The sequence below is a fragment of the Pleurodeles waltl genome, chromosome 8 (genome assembly GCF_031143425.1).
Source record: "Pleurodeles waltl isolate 20211129_DDA chromosome 8, aPleWal1.hap1.20221129, whole genome shotgun sequence".
Taxonomy (NCBI): Eukaryota; Metazoa; Chordata; class Amphibia; order Caudata; family Salamandridae; genus Pleurodeles; species Pleurodeles waltl.
Genome location: NC_090447.1, coordinates 1,308,154,564 through 1,308,176,857, shown reverse-complemented (window position 1 = coordinate 1,308,176,857; position 22,294 = coordinate 1,308,154,564). Strand labels below are relative to the sequence as shown.

Sequence of the window (22,294 nt, the reverse complement as noted above, 5' to 3'; positions counted from 1 at the left end):
TGTTTTGGAGGATTCCCCCCCCCCCCCCCCCCCCCCCCCCCCAATAGGATTAGGGATGTGCCCTCCTCCCCACAGGGAGAAGGCACAAAGAGTGTGCAGCCACCCTCAAGGACAGTAGCCATTGGCTACTGCCCACCAGACCTAAACACACCTCTAAATCGAGTATTTAGGGGCAACCCTGAACCCAGGAAACCAGATTCCCGCAACCTGAAACAAGAAGGAGGACTGCTGACCTGAAAGCCCCACGGAGACGACCACTGACTTGGCCTCAGCCCTACCAGCCTGTCTCCAGGCGCAAAGAACCTGCACAGCGATGCATCCAGCAGTACCAGCAATCTTTGAGGACTCAAAGTACTGACCTGCACCCAAAGGACCAAGAACCTCTTGTGGACAGCTGCTCTGTCCAAGAAACCAAGAAACAACCATCTTTAAAGGGACCCTAGCCTCACTCCGGAAGCGTGAGTCCCCAACACTCTGCACCCGATGCCCCTGGCTCGTGTCCAGAAGAACCAACACTGTAGAGAGGACCCCCAGGCGGCTTCCGCAACGTGGACACCCTGAGATGACCTTCCTGCTTGCAGAGAGGATCCAGAGGCTCCCCCAGACCGCGACTGCCTGGTAACAAAGCAACCTGACGCCTGGCAGAAGCACTGCACCCGCAGCCCCCAGGTCGGAGAGGAACCAACTACCGGTGCTGGAGGGACCAGTAGGTGGCCCCTTCCTTGTCCAGTAGGTGGTTGGCCCGAGAAGCCCCCCTGTGCCCTGCCTGCATCGCCAGAGTGGCCCCCTGGTCTCTCCATTGATTCCTATCTGAATCCCGACACCTAATTCACACACTGCACCCGGACGCCCCTGTGCCGCTGAGGGTGTATTTTATGTGCCTGTCTGTGACTCCCCAGTGCTGTACAAAACCCCCCTGGTCTGCTTCCTGAGGGCGCAGGTACTTACCTGCTTGTAGACCAGAACCGGAGCACCCCTGTTCTCCATAGGCACCTATGCTATTTGGGCCCTACTTTGATCTCTGCAGCTGTCCGGCCCTGTGTTGCTGGTGCTGGGTTTTTGTGGTTGCCTTGAGCCCCCAACGGTGGGCTGCCTATGCCCAGGAGACTGAACTTGTAAGTGCTTTATTTACCTGAGAAACCAACTATTACTTACCTCCCCCAGTAACTGTTGATTTTTGCACTTAATGTCCACTTTTCAAATAGCTATTTTCCATTTTTGCCAAAACAGTGTACATTACTGTTTTAATTCAAAGTTCCATACTTACCTGTGTCAAGTACCTTACAATTTATGTACTCACCTAAATTCTGAATCTTGTTGTGGTTCTAAAATAAATTAGGAAAATAATTTAATTTTAATATTTAAATAAAAAACCTATTGACCTGGTGTTAAGTCATTGAGTGTGTGTTTTCATTTATTGCCTGTGTGTGTACAACAAATGCTTAACACTACCCTCTGATAAGCCTACTGCTCGACCACACTTCCACAAAATAGAGCATTAGTATTATCTAATTTTGCCACTATCAACCTTTAAGGGGAACCCCTTGGACTCTGTGCACACTATCTCTCACTTTGAGATAGTATATACAGAGCCAACTTCCTACACTATTGAAATTATATTTTTAAATAAAACTGTACAAAAGACACATTGTTTAGGCTTGGCAAAAATGAAGGATTTGAATGCGCCCAACATACATTACCCTGCTAAATTTTAGAAATGGCAAAAATACATTAATGCAGCTGAAGATCAGCTTCATGTGTGGGTCCAAAATGAAACATTTAACACATCACTTTCACTGCCTGGCAGGTGGTTATTGTGGCCAGTGGACACAAATGGTTGTCGTGAGCCTTTTGTTAAGTCCACAGATGGTTTGGAACGAATAGGCCAGACCCTCGCTACGTGTGATCAGAACATTCGGGTATACTAACAGCATACAGTGTAGAGAAATTATGCCAGCAATGGTTAAAACGTTCCTCACTAGATGCTGTTAAAGAACACACCAGTCTCCTGTCTAGTAACAGACTTGCAGGATCGCCTGTTAGGCCCCAGATGACAATGTAAAAAGCGCTTCTTATATGCAGTTAATAATGAAATTTGGAAACTTTCTCAACAAGAAGCTGCTACCTAATTAAGGCAAATAGATCAGGAAGGCTTACAGAAAGCTTTGGCTGTTGTAGATAATAGGTTTAATCGGATTAACATCTTGTCCGACCACAAGTACACTTTATACAACATTGTTTCATTAGCAATAGACATTGTACAAAGTGACATGTCATATTTACATGGATAAAAGTTAGAAAAGTTGCCTTTTACTGTGGCTGAAATACCATCTGCTGAATGGTTAACACACAGGATTAATAATCTGCCTATTAATCTGCCTCAACTCCACCACGCTGTTGGACAACCTCGCCAACCTCTGACTCCGACAACTCATCACCACACCCACCCACATTGCAGGACACACACTAGACCCAATCTTCACCACAAGCGCCCACGTCACCTTCAACCACACCACCGAACTCTACTGTACCGGCCACCACTGCATCCACTTCACCTTCAAGAAACAAACCAAGCACCACAGCCCCCAACAACCACCTCGCCGCTGCTGGAGCAAAATCACCAAAGAACAACTAAACTACACCCTCAACCAGAACCCACCCACCGACCCAGACACCGCCGCCCTCGACCTCAGACAGTGGATCACCACCTGCGCCAACTCCCTAGCACCTCTCAAGAACCCACCCAACAACCAAGCCCGCAAAAAAAGCAGCTGGTTCACCGACGAGCTCCAAGCCTCCAAACGCGACTGCCGGAAATTAAAAAAGAAAAAGACAACCACTCAGCCCTCAAGGACGCCTCCTGCAGACACCACCAACTCATCAGAACAACCAAGAGATCCTCCTTCAAAGACCGCCTGGATAACAACGCACACGACAGCAAAGAGCTCTTCAACATCGTGAAAGAACTCTCCAATCCCAGCATCAACGTCAACGACATCCCACCATCCCAAAAACTCTGCGACTCCCTATCCACCTACTTCCTCCAGAAAATCACTGATATCCACAACAGCTTTTCTACCACCACCACGCCAAACCCCATCCCCGCCAGTCCCACCTACACCAACCTCCTGACCTCCTGGGCAAACGTCGGAAACACAGACACTCAAGGTCATGAACTCCATCCACTCAGGATCACCGTCGGACCCGTGCCCACACCACGTGTACAACAAAGCCGACGAAACCATTGCCCCCCAACTATGTAAGATCATCATCATTATCTCCTTCGAAGCAGCAATCTTCCCAAAAAGTTGTAAACATGCCGAAATCCACACCCTCCTGAAGAAGCCCAAAGCTGACACCCTCGATCTCAAGAACTTCCACCCCATCTCCCTGCTCCCCTTCCAGACAAAGGTCATCGAACAAATCGCCAACACGCAACTGACTCGCCACCTCGAAGAAAACAACATCCTGGACCCCTCCCAATTAAGGTTCAGACGGAACCACAGCACGAGACCGCCCTCCTAGCCGCCACAGACCACATCAGACGCCTACTGGACAACGGAGAAACATCAGCCCTCATCCTCCTGGACCTCTCTGACGCATTTGACACAGTCTGCCACCGCTCCCTGTTATCCTGCCTCTTTAAAGCCGGAATACAAGACAAAGCCCTCGACTGGATCGCTTCCTTCCTCCACGGCTGAACCCAAAGTGTACGCCTCCCACCTTTCTGATCCACAGCCACAGTCATCATCTGTGGCGTACCCCAAGGTTCATCCCTCAGCCCTACACTGTTCAAAATCTACATGGCCCCCCTCGCACAAACGGCCCACCAATACCACCTCAACATCATCTCCTACGCCGACGACACACAGCTCATCCTCTCCCTCACCAAAGACCTGCACACCGCCAAAACCAACCTCCACGAGGGCATGAAGGCCATCGCCGAATGGATGAGGAACAGCCGGCTGAAGCTGAACTCAGACAAGACAGAAGTCCTCATCCTTGGAACCATCCCCTCAGCCTGGGACAACTCATGGTGGCCGACCACACTGGGAACCCCTCCTTCTCCCCCCAACCATGCACGAAATCTAGGATTCATCCTAGACTCCTCCCTCTCCATGGCCAAACAGGTCAACGCAGTCTCCTCCTCCTGCTACAACACCCTCTGCATGCTCTGCAGGATCTACAAGTGGTTCCCGACTGAAACAAGAAGAACCGTGACACAAGCCCTCTTCAGTGGCAACGCACTCTACACAGGCATCCCTGCCAAACACCTACGACGCCTCCAGCGCATCCAAAATGCCTCCGCCCGACTGATCCTCAACGTACCCCGCCACAACCACATCTCCCACCATCTGAGAGACCTCCACGGGCTCCCTGTGGACAAGAGGATCACTTTTAAACTACTCACCCACGCACACAAGGCCCTCCACAACACCGGACCTGCCTACCTAAACAGCAGACTCCACTTCTACACCCTCACACGCCAGCTCCGCTCCGCTCCACGAACCTTACCTGGCCGCCATCCCCCGCATCCAGCGAAAGACCTCCGGCGGCAGATCCTTCTCCTACCTCGCCACCAAGACTTGGAACTCCCTCCAGACCAACCTACGCCAGACCCAAGACCTCCCCGCATTCAGAAGGCTCCTCAAAACCTGGCTTTTCGATCAGTGAACAGCACCCCCTCCCTTGCACTCCCCCCCACCCCCCAGCGCCTTGAAACACTCGCGGGTACGTAGTGCACTTTATAAATCTTAGGATTGATTGATTTCAACACTGCAATTCATGCCCTACTTGAAACACATTCCATTAGGCTGATATGAAAGGCTAGGAGATAGTTACATTCATGAGGTATGGGAGCTTCCCTTCCCGAACAAATGTCTTAATGGCTTGAAAGAGGTCTTTCTTAGCAGCCTTGAATGCAAGACATCTGTGAGCCGTTCAATGGTTTGTAGGCAGATGCCCTTGCAATGGGCGTGTAACGCTTCGGCAGTGAATTTAGTTTACTCTCTGAAGGGAGTTTCAGTCCCTTTGATTAGACCTGTGTTCTAAGGAAACTATGGGCTTCTTAATAGTGAGAGCTGTTGTGAATTTCAAGCTAGAACTGCTTAAGTTGTTTTGGTCTCCCAAATTGTCACCTAGTTTGGAAATGTTCTTTTACCCCCTACACAACACATGAAAGTAGCAGATATTTGGCCTCACATTGCTATTTCAAATGTGAATTTTGCAAAGTTGAGCTTTATTATTTCAAAAACATGTGGCGCTGACATCTGCACGTGAGACCTATGCGTTCCAAGTGGCGAGGTCATCTGCAGAAATACAGTCCCTTTTAAATACACACTTTCCGAGACACTTTGGTGAGCTTATGGGATGAATTTTTAACAAGTCTAATATTACTGGTATTGTGCATTCTCCTCTATATTTGGATTAATACCTTTAGCTATACACTTGATATTTTTGGGTATATTCTGGGGATTTCCGATTACTTTGGCTATAATAGGTGGTATCTTGCTGTTGCTGTTTTTTATTCACGATGGCTGTCCCATCGCAACAAGGATGACTGAAAATGCTTACACCAGTGCAACGCATGATGCAGTATTTCGGAGCACCACTCTGCAAGAACTGGAGTGCAAGTGGTCTCTGTCATTTAGACCGGTTTTGGATTGTGTGCAGCCCGTGTTTCAATGCCTTTGGTGCCTTTTCGAATGTGCACAGAAAGTTTGTCTTTCAACGCGGCGCTTACCTTCATTGGATGCTGATTTGTTGATGTTCTTGCTGAGGGCTCATTACCAAACATGCGCGTTGAGTGTGCGGTTTATATGGGAAGCCATTGTGGATCATGCAGCTCTTGAGTTAACATCGGTCACAACTCGGATTGCTGCTGCCTTGGGTGGAGCTCAGGCTTTGGGAACTTGAGTGCTCTTTGGTTTTTCTTGGGACACCGATGTTTGTCTCATTACAACCTGCCGAAGGGGAACCTTTCGTTGCTTCAATTGTCCCAGCTGTAATTGGAGATTTGAAGAATGACAATGACATTGACTGTTAATCTAGTAGCATTTTATTCTGCTTTATTCTATTACTTTAAAATCGGCCACATTTGTGGTGGTGTTTTTTTTTCTGTATCCAATTGTTCTTTCACCTAGGGAAGCATTACATTTTTTAGCACAATATTCTTTTCACTCTGTGCTTTCCTCAAGGTTGCAGCGAGATAGGATTGTCTTCACAAGTGGTACACTTGTGGAACACACATTTTTATGTGGGATCATTTTCTCAGATGATCAGTTGTTTTATTATAAATACACTTCTCTGTCCCTTACATGTTAGAGGGATGTTCCAGCCAGAAGACCACAGCTGCATGCTGTCTGACTTTGTTACAGCTGCTTGCTGAGACCACCAGTTTCCTGGCCCACACGGGGATGGTGTCTTTGTATAGAACAGGCATCATCACCACTGTCATATTCAGGCATGGGGAATGAAGTCTTCCCAGGGGGAATCGTGAATGGCGAATTAAGGCTTATTTTGCTGTGCTCTAACATAGCTTAGGTAGGTTAGCACATATAGTGTGCATGTAGACAGTATGGTGGGACTTTTCCTGTGTTTCACTTTCCTTGTCACCATTTGCTTCTAGTGTGTTTCATCACTCTAATTATTGCATTTCATACCATTTTATCTAAGACGCAGCTGATTCAGTAAACCTTATTGAACCATTTCCTGCCTCTGTTTGTCTTTGCATGTATGAAACTAATGTAACTGAGAGAAAAGGATGAGATCCGATCCACCACGATTTCCCTGAGAAGTCATCATGCCATGCGTCCGGTTGCCATAAATATCCCTGCTCTTGGGCAGAGACGAGGGGCTGCTAGCTGGCCGGAAATAGATTAGTCTGACAGTTGTCACATGGTGTGGGATTGCCCTCTGTTCCCCACAATTCAGGTGATGCTGCTGCCCAAACCCAGCAGCCTTATTAGCTTAATGAGAGCCAACACGACAACTCCCATTTTAAATGACATTAAAATGATTTTAAAAATACCTATGTGTTAAGGTACAGACACAAGTACTGTGTGGCAAATAATGCATGGTAAAAGTTTAAACCTATACTATGTACTTAGCTGCATAGTACTTATCTGCATGCTAAAGGTCAAGTATTGTAAAGACTGCAGTGTAAATGCAGTTCCAATACTGTCACGAAGTAATGTGGAGATGTGTGAGAGGTGAATTTTGTATACAGTCATGTTATCCATTCCTAGAGTTTCAGGTGCCCTCCTCACTATTGAAGAAAGATTGAAAATACTGATACTCTAAACACTACTTGTTTTAATATTGTTAAATCACTACAATTTCTAGTTGTAGTACTTTACGGTTCAGGATGGTGTCAATCAGAATTCTTACCTTTTGATTCTTAAAATACTTTGCTACTGTAATAACTGACTTAAGTGTGGTTGACAAGTTGAAGCTGTCACTAAAGACCTAATTATGCTTTTTCACAAATTTAGAAACATCTTAGTGTCTCAGGCAAAGCAGTGTTTTCCTTGGTCATTGATTTAATTTGTAATCTGTTTAAAATTATTTCAGATTTTAAGGAAACGAAAAGCCCGCTTGATATGTTTAAAGTAACTGCAGAAGACAGAGCAGAATGCAATGATAATTACAGAAAAAGAGATGACCCTTCATTCGAAAAGGCTACAGATGAGAGCAAGGAAAGGGACAATAAACAAGGATTGAAGGAAAGGAGAAGTACCCGCGACGAAACCGATACCTGGTCTTTTATTGCTGCTGAAGGGGAGCAAGAGATAACAGGCACAGTGTCTCACTTACAAGATATTTCTGGTAAGTAGGTTTTTCGTGGAATGAAATTGTCACCATTTATGTATTTTTGAGGACGCATTCATTGCTTTAAGAATAGACCAGTGCTTGAGATGTGGTCTTATGTGTTTTCTTTCTTGTGATGTGCATAATAGAAGGTGAGCATTACCTTATATGAATTTGATATTGTATACTCTGTGAGAGCATTATTTACCTTGTATTTCCTTTGGCTTTGTTATGTACTTGTGTTATTTAACTCAGCAAAGAGTGATCTCTAGTTTCCTTTCAATTACACATGAATCAAAATAAAGTCTTATATAGTGCCTTTCTTATTTAATTCAACTTTAAAACATAATTGCATGATTGTGGTTTGAGCATAAATAAGTCAATCTGTTTTATTATTTTCACAGGTTTCACACTGCTTTGAAAGCTGATACAGTTGCTCTGCACATTTAATAATGCAATTAAACCTAGACTTTTTTTTAGGGTTGTTGCCTTCAATTTGAAGAAAGTTGAAATGTTGGTTCAAGTCTAGAAAATAAAATTGGAAGGCTCTAGTCTCATGTTGGAGGCTCAGTGCAGTTGTCTCACGATCTTGCTTGTTGGTGCCATTGTCTAGAGATAGCTGGTATGGGAAATAAAAGGTGTGAGTAAAGGGGGATGTATGATATGGTGTAGTTGTATGACCTCACTATGTAATACTCTTATCAACCCATTTTAGGACGTTAGGTTTTTGTTAGTCAAACCATGGGTTGCTGTGACTGAGCAGCAAGGCTTATACAAAGAAACGTGTGAAGCATTTAAACTGCACCAAAACAATTGAAGAAGAAATCGACAAGACGCCATAGAAATCCGATACCAATTTATTAAAATAGGCTGTATTTTTTAGACACCACAGCAAAAAAGATCCACCGGAGGGTTCCAGAGATATAGAATTTACAAGGTATAGTAATACAAAGCATTTCACATAAACACAAGCAAATATTGGGAAATTCATTGAAAATGTTTCACCAAACATATCGGGCTAGTTGTATTGTGGTCACTGCGAGCCTCTTATGTTACCATCTTCAGTAGGGAGCCAGTCAGGGAGACTCGCAATCTCCTCAGTATCAGTTATCCTTGCAGGTGGACAGTCTGCAGGCAGTTCCAGACACTTTATCTTCTTTGCATTGGATTCCTGATGCAAGGGATCAAGGATACTGAAGACGCTCTGGAATTCTGTGGATGTGATGCAGTTGATGGGGGGGAGGGGGTCTTCTTGCAGCTACTTTTCAGTCCACAAAGGAGGAAGTGGCAGTCCTGGTTACAGGGTCAATGTACATTGAAGTCCTCTTTGTGCTCGTAGGAGTCCAGTTGCCACTGGGCTACCAGGCGCCCGGTTCTGGGTTACCAAGCTGCAGTCTGACGACTCTCCCAGCCTCAGTGAACTCTGGTGCAACTTCGTGCATCAGGCAGCAGCTTGAAGGTACTGGGCTACCAACATGCCCCAGCAGGCTTCTCAGCTGTTGTGTTCGTGTGCTGTGAATAGGCTGTCAGCTGACTGATCCTTGGAGTTTCTTAGCTTTGGCTGGGCTCAGGAGACTACTACTTTGGGCTGGGCGATAAATTCCACTCCACTGACAGATTTGACGGAACTTTAGCCACTCCGTGTTACACTTGTTTTTCTTTTTTTTATGAACTGTGGTTATTGGCATTTCAGTGGGAGATTTTCAGAACATAGCATAGTTTTTCCATTTATGGAACTGTAGCTTCAACAGGAAAAAATATACAACATGACTACGCGATCGGTGCATGGTATGTAGTTCGTATACCTGATGGTCTTGGCAGGGAGCATGAAAAGGAGCATACAGATGAATTGAGCCAACTGAACTGTAGTCGACCAGTGAAGCAGACATAAGACATTCATGTTACAGCCTGTGTGAGTGCTCCACAAGTGTGAGGCCGGTCTACCAAGGCCTAGTCTCCCTTCCCAAAGGTTCCCCTGACATGTATTTGCAGACCACACTAGTGTGTAATGCCTATTTCAATATGTAAGTGCATGAACCGATTAAACCATAGCAACAAGGTAAGAATGGAAAAAGCACTTATAAACTGCTGTCCCTAGGGGTTGCGATGAACGTGCATAGGTGCAACTGACGAGTCACCAGGTTCAGTCCCTGAGGGTCTGTCAGTATTCCAGCATTCAGGCTGTGTCCCTGATAGTTCAGTAGGTGGTTGGGGGGAGGGGATGACCAGGCCCCAGGATGGTCCTCATCAGAGGCCTATGGCACCCGTGGCCCCTTAGCTATCATCTGGATCAGCCCCAGTCGGTTTGTCCTGATCACCAAGACTGGGTTCCACTTCATCTGTGGAGCTCTCCCAAGCTTCCAGTACCTCTACCCACCGTCCCGCTATTGTGTGCCTTTGCACCCCCTCCCCTCCTGGCATCCTCGCTTATTATACCCTTTTCTCAGCCCTGGCCCACATTGTGACATCGTCTCCCACGTCTCTGCCCTAGGGCCTGTTCTAGACGTCCAAGCTATCGCGATCCACCTTTTGGCTAGGAAAAGAGCCAAATCCAAGAACCTTGTGCCACCTTTCCGGGGTTTGGGTTAGGCGAACGCCCCCAGAAGGCACATCTCCACCGTGCATGTAAAAGCGTGATGCATGGTGGTATTCAGTCTATCCAGCATCGTGTACCGGAAGCTCTTCAGTTGGGGGCAGCTCCAGGTCATATGACAAAAGTCAGTATTGGGGTGCTTTAATCTAGGGCATCCCTGCAGCACACCACTGTAAATGGCCCTTACTCTGTGTGGTGTCAGATACTTCATGTGTGTATCATTACATTTTATATATTTCAGGTGTTTATTCTGGGACACCTTTTGGTAATACACCAGCTTTCTGTGCTTCTCAGGGTCCCTGATTTCGTGTCCCCCTCCACCATCTCCTACCTGGCCTTGACCGCCCCAATTGGCTTCCGGGCCATTCCATTCAACGCCTTGCAAAAACATTTTATAAGGTGTCGAGCTGACCCCTTTGACGGCGGTAGCTAGAATACTGTGTGGTTTGGAGACTCTTTTCTGTCCCTATCCCATAGATCTCCGAATGCTCTTGTTAGTGCTTCATAAGTGAGGAACTGGCCTGCTGTACCGTCATGGGAAGCAATACACCTATGTGGAAAGAATCGCCAACCTTTACAAGCACGGCTTCAGTTCAGTTGTATAATTTCACAGCTGTAAAGGAGGATATAGGATCACCCTGGAGAAGTCCCACAAGTGGGAGGGCTTAAAGGGGAGTTTCTCTAGTTCACCTAAAGCACTGCCGTCTGCATTGAAGAGCAGCTGACAGTAGGATTCTGTGTTGGGGGGGATCATCACTGTCTGTGGGAGCAGCTTTGCCAGCAGTGTTCCCTGATTGGGCTCTAGTCCGATGAGACCACGCTCCTCCTCCAAGCCACCTAGTGACCCACTAGAGCTGGGCCGCCAAGAAGTATAATTCACAGTTGGAGGCTCCCAGTCCACCCTCACATTGGAAATATTAAAGGGTTTCAAGATACGCTCTGTGGTGAACTCCATCCCAAATCAGCTCCCTGATGAGGGAGTCCAACTGCCAGAACCAGGATACTGGCCCCCCCCAACCGGGAGGTTAATGAAATAGTAGCATAACCGTGGGAGCATCAGAATCTTGGAGATTGCGGTGCATGCCTTGGTAGGTAATTTGAGTGGTCTCCAGGAAGGGAATGCATATATTAAGGGAGGACAAGGCCTTACCCAGATTAGGTGCCCTGATCAGCCCTGGTGGAAGGCCCGGCGGAAATGGATACCCATGTGCGACCAGAAACAAGCAGGTCTTAGCTCGATTTTACCAAGAGGCCCAAAAGGCCCCAAACTCCTCAAGGAGCTGTACCACATAAATGATGTCCGTTTGCCAAGTAGAACATAAGATCATTGGCATAGTGATACTATGTGTTCACAGTCACCAACCACTATGTCGCTGCCTCTAGCTTCAATTGAAGCAGTTCTTGTAGCGGCTCAATGGCCAGGGCAAACAGGAGTGGGGGCAACGGGCACCCCTGGCATGTACCCCTCTATAAGCTATATTGCTTTGAATTGTAGTGCCTGTTTTAGACCTCACTCTGTTGGGTTGAAATAAAGCAGCCACACCCATTTAACCCAGGCATCCCCAAGTCCCATTTGTAGCATTATTTCCTCCAGAATATCCCACCCGATCTTGTTGAAAGCCTTCTCCAGGTCCTCGGACATAATCATGGCTCCAGGACTGGACTGCACCTTGGGTGGTATAGTACAGCTGCCTGAGGTTAAGGGAGGTATTGTGAGTTGGAATAGGACCATTTTTGTCATTGGGTATGACTCTGCGTTATGCTTGCAGCGCTAAATTCCACCAATTGCTGCATGGTGTCGTTTTTTTCTCACACTTGTGGCTCACCAACAGTTTGTTGGCAAGTGAGATTTAGAATCTACAGTAATTTCCGGTTGCTAGGAGGGCACCCAGTAAAATTTCTGCCAGGTGAGCAGTGCCGGCCAGAAAGTGGCTGCTTGAGTAGAAAATCAACTCAAGCGGCTGCTAAATCAACTCGAGAAGCAGCGCACTCTGGCGCACCATGTGGTGACCTTCGTGCTGATTTTTCAGTGCAGAACAAGCTCCTGGTGCTAAAAATCAGCACGACCAGCACAACTTGCCTATTTCTGCGAGTTTGCAGAACTCTCCGGAATCTCGCAGTGTTTTCATTCCAAAACTCTGGTAGTTCCACCCACTCCTACTTCTCCTAGAGCTGGACACAGCAAACACAGTCCCTCTCCTTTGCTAGCCGCCAGGAACAACAGTTGCAGTTCACACCAGTGCAGCCTCTCTTTGCCAGTTCCACAGTGCAGCAGTGCAGTCCTTCTTTGTTCCTTCTTCTAGTCCAGACGAGATCTGAGTTCTGGGTGCCAGAATACCCTATTTACATACAGATTATACCAGCAGGATGCAGTTAGGAGCCAATGTGTACTGTCCCTCCTGATGAACACTTCCTGTGAAGTGTAGCATCCGGCTATCCCAGGGGGAATCTTCCATATTGGAAGTGAGCAGCACTTCCAATATGGAAGATTCCCCCTCTTGGTGTCCAGAGCTCCGTACCAAAACCCAGAGGTTTGACTCCGAAGGGGGCTACACTCCTCTGAAAAACCGGCTTGGCAATAGGTTTCCCCTGTCCTTCTAAGGTGCTAACTGGCCTGCCTAAACAATGGGGCTGCCCCTCTATCAAGTGTTCCTCATTTGCTCTTCAAAAGCAGCTTCAGCGTTGAAGCTTTGCCTTTTGGGCCAATACCTGTGTAGCTTCCTGCAGGAGGGAGGTAGCACCTCTCTCCAGTGTAGGCCTTCATTGGCTCCTTTCGTCTGAGTCATTAGGACTTCTCCCTAGGAGGGCAGAAAGCCATCTCTGGTTCAAGCTCCATGTGCAGCACTTATGGGCACAGAAGATTGAAGGCAACAAAGTGACAACTTCGACTAATTTCGACTTGAGAACTAAGTCCAGCTCACTGTAACTAGTTGTTTGATACCTTCAAATATCAACTTTGGTCACACCGTTCAGGAGTTGGCACAGCTGATGGATCAGCACTTGCCAACGGGGGCCACCAAGTCTTTCCACAGTAAAATCAACAGTTGCATTTTTACTGTCAATGCACCTAACTATTTGTTCTTCCCATGAAAAATGCTACACCCAGCCTTGGGGCGTGCGGCAGGGCTCCCTTAGAGGTGACTTAAACATTTCAAGGAGACGTTTGACTTTATCATGGCTTTAAATGGCTGAGGCAGGCTAGCAGTTCGACATTGCTCTTCCAGTCTGCTGTGGCAGACTAGGAGACTTGTTTTATGTTTCTCACACTCTGGGTGCCTCAACCAGTGGTACAGTCCCTGGAGTGACGCTGGGTACCAGATACTACAGGTAAGCTAGCTTATGCCAGTTGGGTATAGCCAATGTAACATACATGTTTTGGTGGTCAGGACGCTGGCCCTGAAGGTTGGTTAGAAGGCCTCAGTGCACACTCAGGTGAAAAAACTGCAGAATCAGTAAAAAGAAAAAAAACTTGAGTGACTATACAAAAAGAGGTATTTCCTTACAGAAGGAAAATGTGTAATGTGTTTTCTTTTTTTAATAACACATTTTACCATTCTACTGTTTTCACCCGCATAATTGACAAAAGTAATTGCAGTAGATACAAGTGTGTTCCGTTTTTCCTCTTTAGAAGGAAAGAACACAATAAAAAAAACAATGGTGTTAAGCATTTATTCCCAGTCCCCCACCCCTCCACCCTCCTTATTGGGAAGGGTACAGAGCCATCACCCCCTACCCACATGACAGTTGTGAGGTCATTATGTAGCAATTTTACATAAGCTATGAATTTTGGTCCATAGTTAAGCCAGTAAAGGAGAGCAAACAAGTATGTCCAGCTTACAGCATTAAATGCCTTTTCCATGTTGGCTAGCAGGATAGCCCTGGTTGCTCTAAGTTATCTTCCAGAGCCAAGGAATTGTGGAGTTGCCTGATGTTATACTGTTATACCATGTGGCCCAGTTGGGCATAACACCCGACTTGTATGGGTGTATCAACTTTAAGCAGCCTATCTGTCAATGCTTTGGATATGATTTTGACCTCCAGGAGAGGATGGAGATTGGGTGGTACCAAGAGCAATTGGCTGGTGGGCATCCAGCTTTGGGGACCAGTACTGTTTACATCCTGCCTAAATTGGGAGGCAGCTCAATTTCTCAGTAGCTTCACCTATTGCCTCGACCAGTGGATCCTTTAATTTATACGTTAATGCTTTAAAGAATTCTCCTGGGAGACCATTCGGGCCTGGAGTTTTATATGTTTGCAGTTGGCTGAGGACTGCTGTCAATTCGTCACCTGTGAGGTTACCCTCCAGGGACAATCTTTCTTGATCAGATGACTTCAGAAGGTGACAAACGCCTCTGTTTTCTCCAGTGGTAAACTCTTTCATTGCCCCTATTTCTTTTTATAATATTGCGCAAACTGATCAGTGAAGTATGGAATTGACATGATGTTGGATGTTGTGGCCGAGGTGGGTCAGCAGCTTGCTTCTTTTGTCCCCCATTGGTAGATACAGCTTTGTGAAGCCAACCATATTTTCTTGGCTTCTTCAGTCATGGTTTAGTGGACTATCTGTTGCGTGTTGGCCAGTTCACTATGTGCCAAGTGGCCCAAATTCTACCTTCTCTGTATTTCGAGCTACTGAATACTGGACTCTGGTATAGATATAGTTTGTCAAGCTCTTTTTCTCGCCCACAAAGTAGCTTATGGCAGTTCCTCGCAGGATGGCCCTAAAGGCCTCCCACAGAGTGCGAGGGGACCAAGCAACCATGCGCCATTGCATTTATGGGTGGTTGTGTCTCAATCTGACGTAGTCCAACGGGTTAATGTTATGATAAACCTCTAGCCAGGATGTGTGTGTTTTTGACTTTGTGAGTCTGTGCTTAAGGCATCAGGAAGAGGTCTAAGCATGAAAAAGAATGGTGTACATGAGAATAGAAGGTACATCCCGCTTCACCTGGGGGAGAGCAGTCATCGCATGTCATTCAAGCCTAGGACATATGCAAAGATTGCTACCAGGGATGGCTGTTGCCTCATCCATAACACAGTTCCAGTCATCCCACTACTACTAGACGTCCCTCCGATATCCCTCCCAGTTGTCTGGCAATGACCTCCAGAAATGTGGGGCAGGGCGTAAACCCTAAGTAGTGCTCAGGGGTTCCCATATAGAAAGTCAGTGATCGCTGTTTATCGTCACCATGGCTCTGTCCACCTTTTTTACCAGAAATGATTTGTGGCTTTTTACCAGTATGGCAGTTTCCCTGGATCCTCTCACAGACCCTGAGTGGTCCACCTGGGTTGAATCCATAGTGAGCCAGGTAGGGAGTTTTGTTACCCATGCTGGTCCTGGCCCTTTCTGCAGAGTCACCGTCAAACTTTCTGCCTTTTATCCTCTACCTTTTTGCAGAACCCTTTTTTATTGGCCTTAGGACTCTGTGCAGTTCTTCTTCCCCAAAACATGGTTAAATTGGTTGATACCCAATTGGGATATTTAATTTACTTATGAGTCCCTTGTAGAGGGATATACCATATACCCAGGGCCTGTAAATTAAATGCTGCCAGTGGGACTGCAGCATTTATTGTGACACCCACTCAAATAGCACCTTAAAACATGTCCCAGGCCTACCATCGCAGGCTGAATACAGTGTCAAACTGCCATGTTGACTTGCTATTTAAACCCTCTTGCCAAGTCTTAAACTCCCCTTATGTACAAATAAGCCACCCCTAAGGTAGGCCCTACGTAGCCCATAGGGTGGGGTGCTGTGTAATTAAAAGATTGGATAGGTACTTTTAACTTTTCCATGTTCTGGTAGTGAAAAACTCCCAAATTAGTTTTTCACTACTGTGAGGCCTACTGCTCCCATAGGATAACAGTGGGGGTTCCTTATTACCTTTAATGAGCTGTAATTCTTAATTGGGAGGGGGTTGACATGTCATGTACGTATGGACTTGTAATCATAAACCCCTTTTAGTGGTAAAGTCGAATTTATCATTACAATTTTGAAAACCACACTTTTAGAAAGTTGCCATTTTCCAGACTTTAGCCTTTTGTTACTACAGCCTGTATTGGGGCACATGACTAGGTGTAGCTGACCAACTTTGTGGATTCCTCCCAGACAGTCTCACAGTAGTGGGATTATGTGTGCCTCAATGGGCTAATAACTGACTTGATGGGGGACAGGGCCAAGCACAGCCCCACTTGCTTCTGAATAGACTATGCTCTGTCTCCTCGCAATAGGCCTATCTGCCCCGTATCGTCACTGCAGCCGGCTTGGAGCCAGGGTAGGGGAGTCAGGAAATCCCAAGAACCCCAAAGAACCTTGGTGGAAACGTTGCTCACCTTCTAGGAGCAGGGCGCTAGGGTACTGGACCTGCGAAAGAACTCTGAGGATTTCCTGCTGCTGCGACCTGCTGTGCACTCTGCCAGACTGCTGCTGTACCTGGAAGGACTGATTGCTACTTGGAGCCTACCTTATACCCTGAGAGGCCAGCCTTGCTGTTGAGCCCTGCATCTATAACTGCACCCAGGACTACCAAAAGTGACTAGAAGGGCTAGTTGCTGGCCTCCTGTTCAGCGCCACAGGCTTCCACCATCTTGAACTCCCATATGGACCCAACCAGAGTGAGTCCTGAATGCCAGAGACGTCTCCACCCACACATGGACCCTGCAGCAGGTGGGGGTGGGGTTCTTTTAGGAGAAGGATAGCTGCCCCCTGTCTCTTAGCATTCTTTAGAATGCCTCCCACTTGCTGTTATCAAGAACACTGTTTACATTCCAGGTTATGAGTAGTTGGGCTTGGTTGCTCCAGTTGTGTTGTGTCATTCATAAGGAAATGGAAACGGTGCGTTGATGGAGGAAGGAGAGGTGGTACATCGTGAAGAGGGAATACTTCAGTGCTGTAGCTAACAATAACTACCCAGCACCCTTCACCCCCTACTTCTATACTTCAAGCATCTGCCTTATATCCCACCATTTCACCCTTGTTGTGATTGTACTAGTGTGTTATCTCCTACAGCAGAGGAGAGTAGTTTGTAGACCTGATCACTCTGGCAGTTCAATGGCAGAAGCAGACTCTGGGTGCAGCCCACATGTTGTTCCATGTATTCAGCATCTCACCTGAGGCTCTCCTTCCCCTCTCCTCCTTATAAGCAAGGAGAAGATGACCAGGCAGATCGGATCTATAGCCAGGAAAAATCAACAGGGTGGAGAAGGAGGCTAGAAGGGTGGGGATGGAGAGAAATGTGCTGAACCATCTAGGTAACAGTCTGTGTCCTGCATCCTGATATGGAGGATGGCGCATCCACTTCAGATATGAAGAGGTATAACTCCAGTTTCATCGGTTTTGAGGTTTTCATCCGTATATCCACTGCACAGATTAGTGTGGACTGCACAGAGCCTAACTAAAGCACCACTACCATTTTAGGTGAACAGGCCACACACCAGCATAATGTCTTTTGACCGTAATTCATTTTACTGTTTCATATGGCATACAAAATGACTTTTCAGTAGCTTGCAAATGGCCAGTAATAAAAATATGGAGAGTTAACAAATGTTTATCTTCCCACAACGAAATAGACCACAGACTTCCAGCTCCTGCTTGTGCTAAATTTACGCGTGTGGACCAGGTTGTTCCCTTTTCACACTCTGCAAGGTTGCTTCCCACATCCTTTCAAAAGGCACAAAACTTGCTAAGATTTAAAAATAGAAGACTAGGTGGTTTGTGTTGCATCATGCCGCAGACTTTTCTGAGACACAATGAACAACCATGCGTAAAAACTTCATTCTGATGGATACTTTTAACCATCTATTTCTCTCCTTGTGAGTATTCCCCACGCATCAGACTATATGGATAGTTTCCAGCCGTATAACAGCGCTTTGGTAGGTGGCATTGTTCAGCTCTGCTGATGCTGTCCTACTTCAGAAATGACATGCTTAGCCGCATATAAGTGCCACCAGTGTGTGCTGACGTTATTTTTTTTTTTTTTTTTGCACCACCAAATACGGGTCTGAAGCTGCCCTCTTGTCTCTGATGAGACAGTTCTCTGTTGAAATTGAAAATATACCAGTGTGCAGTGGAAATGTCTCACCCCCACCTCTCCAGACTGCATAGTTCAAGCATTGTAGGCTTTGTCACAACAGATGTCTGTTTACAGATCCCCATCAAGTATGCCTTCGGTGATTGAGGTCAGAACACAACTCCAAAGCCTGAAGCAATGTCACCCAACATTGAAAGACTCCTTGGTGTGACTGGTCGAGGTTGAAAGGGAGGTTCTATTTCCACTCCTGAAATCATTCCTGCGCAGACCATCGTTCTAGAATGAAGTAAAAAAAAAAAAACAACCACAAGAAGTCCAAACAGGACTCTGGCCCTTTCTGCCTTCCTCAAACAACAGAGAAGGCACAAGGGTGTGTAAATGTGCCTCTGTGTCGCTCCCAAGCTCAATCATGGTTAGAGCAGATTCTAACTCTCACCTCAAGGCATCCAGAATTTCTGGTTCCTTCGCTGACATTGGAGCAGATAGAGGAATTCCCTAAAGCCATTTTGTTTTCTTTTTTTGGCACCCTACTGGCTCCCTCTGACACGCCTCTGGGCCCCAAGGAACCATGAGGAATCCTGCAAGCAGGTCCATCCCCTGCGACAGTTGGAACAATCTGAACCTGCTGCAGGTTGCATCTACATCATTGCTGACGCCAGGGGAAGGGGCATAGCCAATTTTGCTCTCTGACCCGGAGCTGAACTCCTCCCAAACCATGGCCACACGTTTATCCCACCCACCTGCATTCCTTTCAAAAACCTTTTGGAACAGACACAGAAAATTACTATTATGATGAAGGAGATGAAATAATACCTCAGTACACCAATGCAATTTTTCTTACCAATTGACAAGTTGCTACTGGTCTGAACACTTTTCTGGACTTGATTGGTCTCTCTCCATGGCCATGCTATTGAGGACAGTACCTTCTTTTGCTGTAGCAATGTGGAGGATAGCAGAGGTACTTGACCTACAATTCCCAATCATGGAGGTACAGAAAAACATACTGACCAAGGTCCTCCTGGCTGGTCAAATACCTGTTATTGAGGCACTAACGGTTACCTTACTAAGGCATGGACGAAGCCATACTCAGAGTCTCCAGTAAACCAGCAAATAGTTCAGTGCCATCACCCTGCCCTGGACAATTGGAGTTTTCTGACAAAATACTGACTTCTGAAAGTCAGCATCTACCGGTAGAATTAGCCCAGATGCTTTTCCTACTACTCCGCCAAAACCGGAAGTCAGAGTGCAGTGAGACCATTTACAAGCACGTTTTCCTCTACCATCCTTATTCTTCGGTTGTCTCATAGGCCTCCCATGCACTTTGGATTCAGTAGCCCAGGTTTTCGTGCCATACATGAGAACCTCCAGCCCTCTCTCACATAGGCCATACAAGATGGCCACAAAGCTGCAAAGTTTGTGATACACTGCAAGTTGGACACAAATGACTGCCTAGGTCAGGCAGTAGACCCCATTGTAGAACTCGGACAGCTCACCTGGATGTGGTCAGCTGGTTTTACCAGGGATGTCTTGCCCTCACTAATGGACATGCCCATTAATAGCTCTTGCCTCTTCGGTGAGAAAGCAGACTCCGCCTTTAAGCTATTTAAGGATAAAAGGGCCACAGCATGCCCATAGAGACAGTTTCACCAGCAGTTTTACCCCCACTTTGGTTATGGTAAGGACAACTGATACTGGCAACACCAGCTTATGCAACCAGCCGGCCAGCTCCTCAGCCATTTTGTGAGTGAGGCTGTGCATCTCACAGACCATGTGGCTTACAGGGGCAGGGTGTGCAGCCCAGTCCCTATGCCACTTCAGATGCTGTAATATATATGTATATATGTTCGATGGCATATGTAGCTGCAGATACACATGCTGTGCATATCCCGCCATCTAGTGTTGGAGTGTTACAAGTTGTTTTTCTTCTAGTCACGGGATCGAGTGAGTGCGCATGGGTATCGGCTCCTTTGTTAGATTGTTTTCTTTCCGCGTCGGGTTCGGACGTGTTCCTTCTCGCTCTGAGACTTTCGATTCGGAAACCTTATATTCACTTTCTCATACTGTTGGTATTGCTTTCGAGCGCGTTTACATCTGCAATCAATCTGATAGTACCGTAGGGATCAAGAAAACGCCCCCTTCTTGGGCTTGTTTGGGCCTACTGCGCCATAGCCTGATGGATTAGACTCCATTCCGATTCTGTCCTCGATGCCACGCTAAATTCCCTTATTCCGACCAGCACTTGGTCTGTAATCTTTGCCTTTCTCCTGAACATCGTGAGGAAGATTGTGAAGCTTGCCGTTCGTTTCGATCGACAAAGACACTGTGTGATCGAAGGGCAAGAAGACTCGAGATGGGTTGAAACATACAAAGTCCTCCAACACCTTCGAGGAGGAGCAGGCACAAACTGCTGTTTTGAGCCAAGATTCCGACTCCAAACAAGGATCTGAAGACGACAGCCAGCCAATCACAGCGGCACAGCATGTGAGCACACCTGCCCCTACGCCCACTTTAAAAAAAATCAAGCAAGGCCTTGGGTGCATCCCTGCTGTCAAGCCATGGTTCCACCCGTAAGAGAGTAATCGGTGACTGGCCACTGGTTCGGTGGCAAAAAAGGCCAAAATACCCCATCAACAGGCCATGCCTGTTTCGGTGCCAGAGTTGAGCAGGAAAATAGAAAGTTCAACCTCCGAACTGAGCTGATGCCTACAATCTTTGGATCTAAATTAATGCGTCCAGCTTCGGATCCGAAACCTTGGCTAATATCTTCGGGACCGAAACACCTCGGAACAGCTTCGGAGCCTAAAACATCCTTCTATACAGAAGAGACAGAACTTACGAGCCGATAGAAACATATGCTCAAAATATCCAATGAACAGTCCTCTGCGGGAACAAAACAACCTCTGAACATCAAATGGAGAAATCTGACATTCAACCATAAACGAGGTTATGGACAGTAAGCAGGGAAGAATACAAATCCACAAAGAGAATGGGAAAATTGTTACTTCTCCACAGACTAAAAGAAAGCTAGCATTCAAAGAGACTCTTGATACTGCTCCACCACCAGCAAACATTTTCAGACAAAAAGAGAAGCCATCACCTCTCCAGCTTTCTCCACCACACTAGCCACAGCTTCCTTTCTCACCACCACCTAATACCCCACTACCACTACCGTCACCATCACACTCCCATACTTATTCACAGGGAGACACTGTGGACCCATGGGACATGTATGATTCGGACCCTATACTGTCCAATGATACTGATCTTTACCCTACTAAGCCATCTCCACCAGAGGATAGTACGGTTTATACCTAAGTTATATCTAGGGCAGCCTGATACCATGGAGTCCAAATCCATACCGAAACTTTGGAAGAGGATTTTCTTTTTAATACACTATCCTCTACCCATAAACACTACCAGTGCCTCCTGGAATACTTAGGCACGCAGACGACATATTCAAAGAACCAGTTAAACCTAGGGTTCTAACTCCAAGAATTGACAAAAAATATAAGGCTGCTCCAACAGACTCAGCCTACATTACACAACAACTGCCACCAAATTCTATAGTGGTCGGTGTAGCTAGGAAACGGGCTAATAGTCTTCAGGGGATACCCCAGCCTCTGACAAAGAAAGTAGAAAATTCGATGCTGCAGGGAAAAGGGGGGTGGCAACACAAGCAGCCAACCAATGGCGTATTGACATGTCCCAGGCCCTGTTGGCAAGATACGACAGGGCACATTGGGATGAAATGCAAGAATTCTTACAATACCTACCCAAGGAGCACTAAAAGCGAGCACATCACATCGTAGAAGAGGACATGCTATTGCAAATAACCAGATTAGGTCTGTTCTAGATGCAGCTGCC

At 46.6% G+C, this 22,294-nt stretch overlaps 1 protein-coding gene across 1 annotated transcript in view; it reads left to right on the top strand.

Moving 5' to 3' along the window:
• The window catches only part of MPHOSPH8 (M-phase phosphoprotein 8), a 286,382-nt gene that overhangs the window by 76,247 nt on the left and 187,841 nt on the right, over positions 1–22,294 (top strand). The window contains exon 5 of the mRNA XM_069202290.1: positions 7,573–7,827. Coding sequence (XP_069058391.1) covers positions 7,573–7,827 — 255 coding nt within the window. The remainder of the gene's footprint in view (positions 1–7,572; positions 7,828–22,294) is intronic.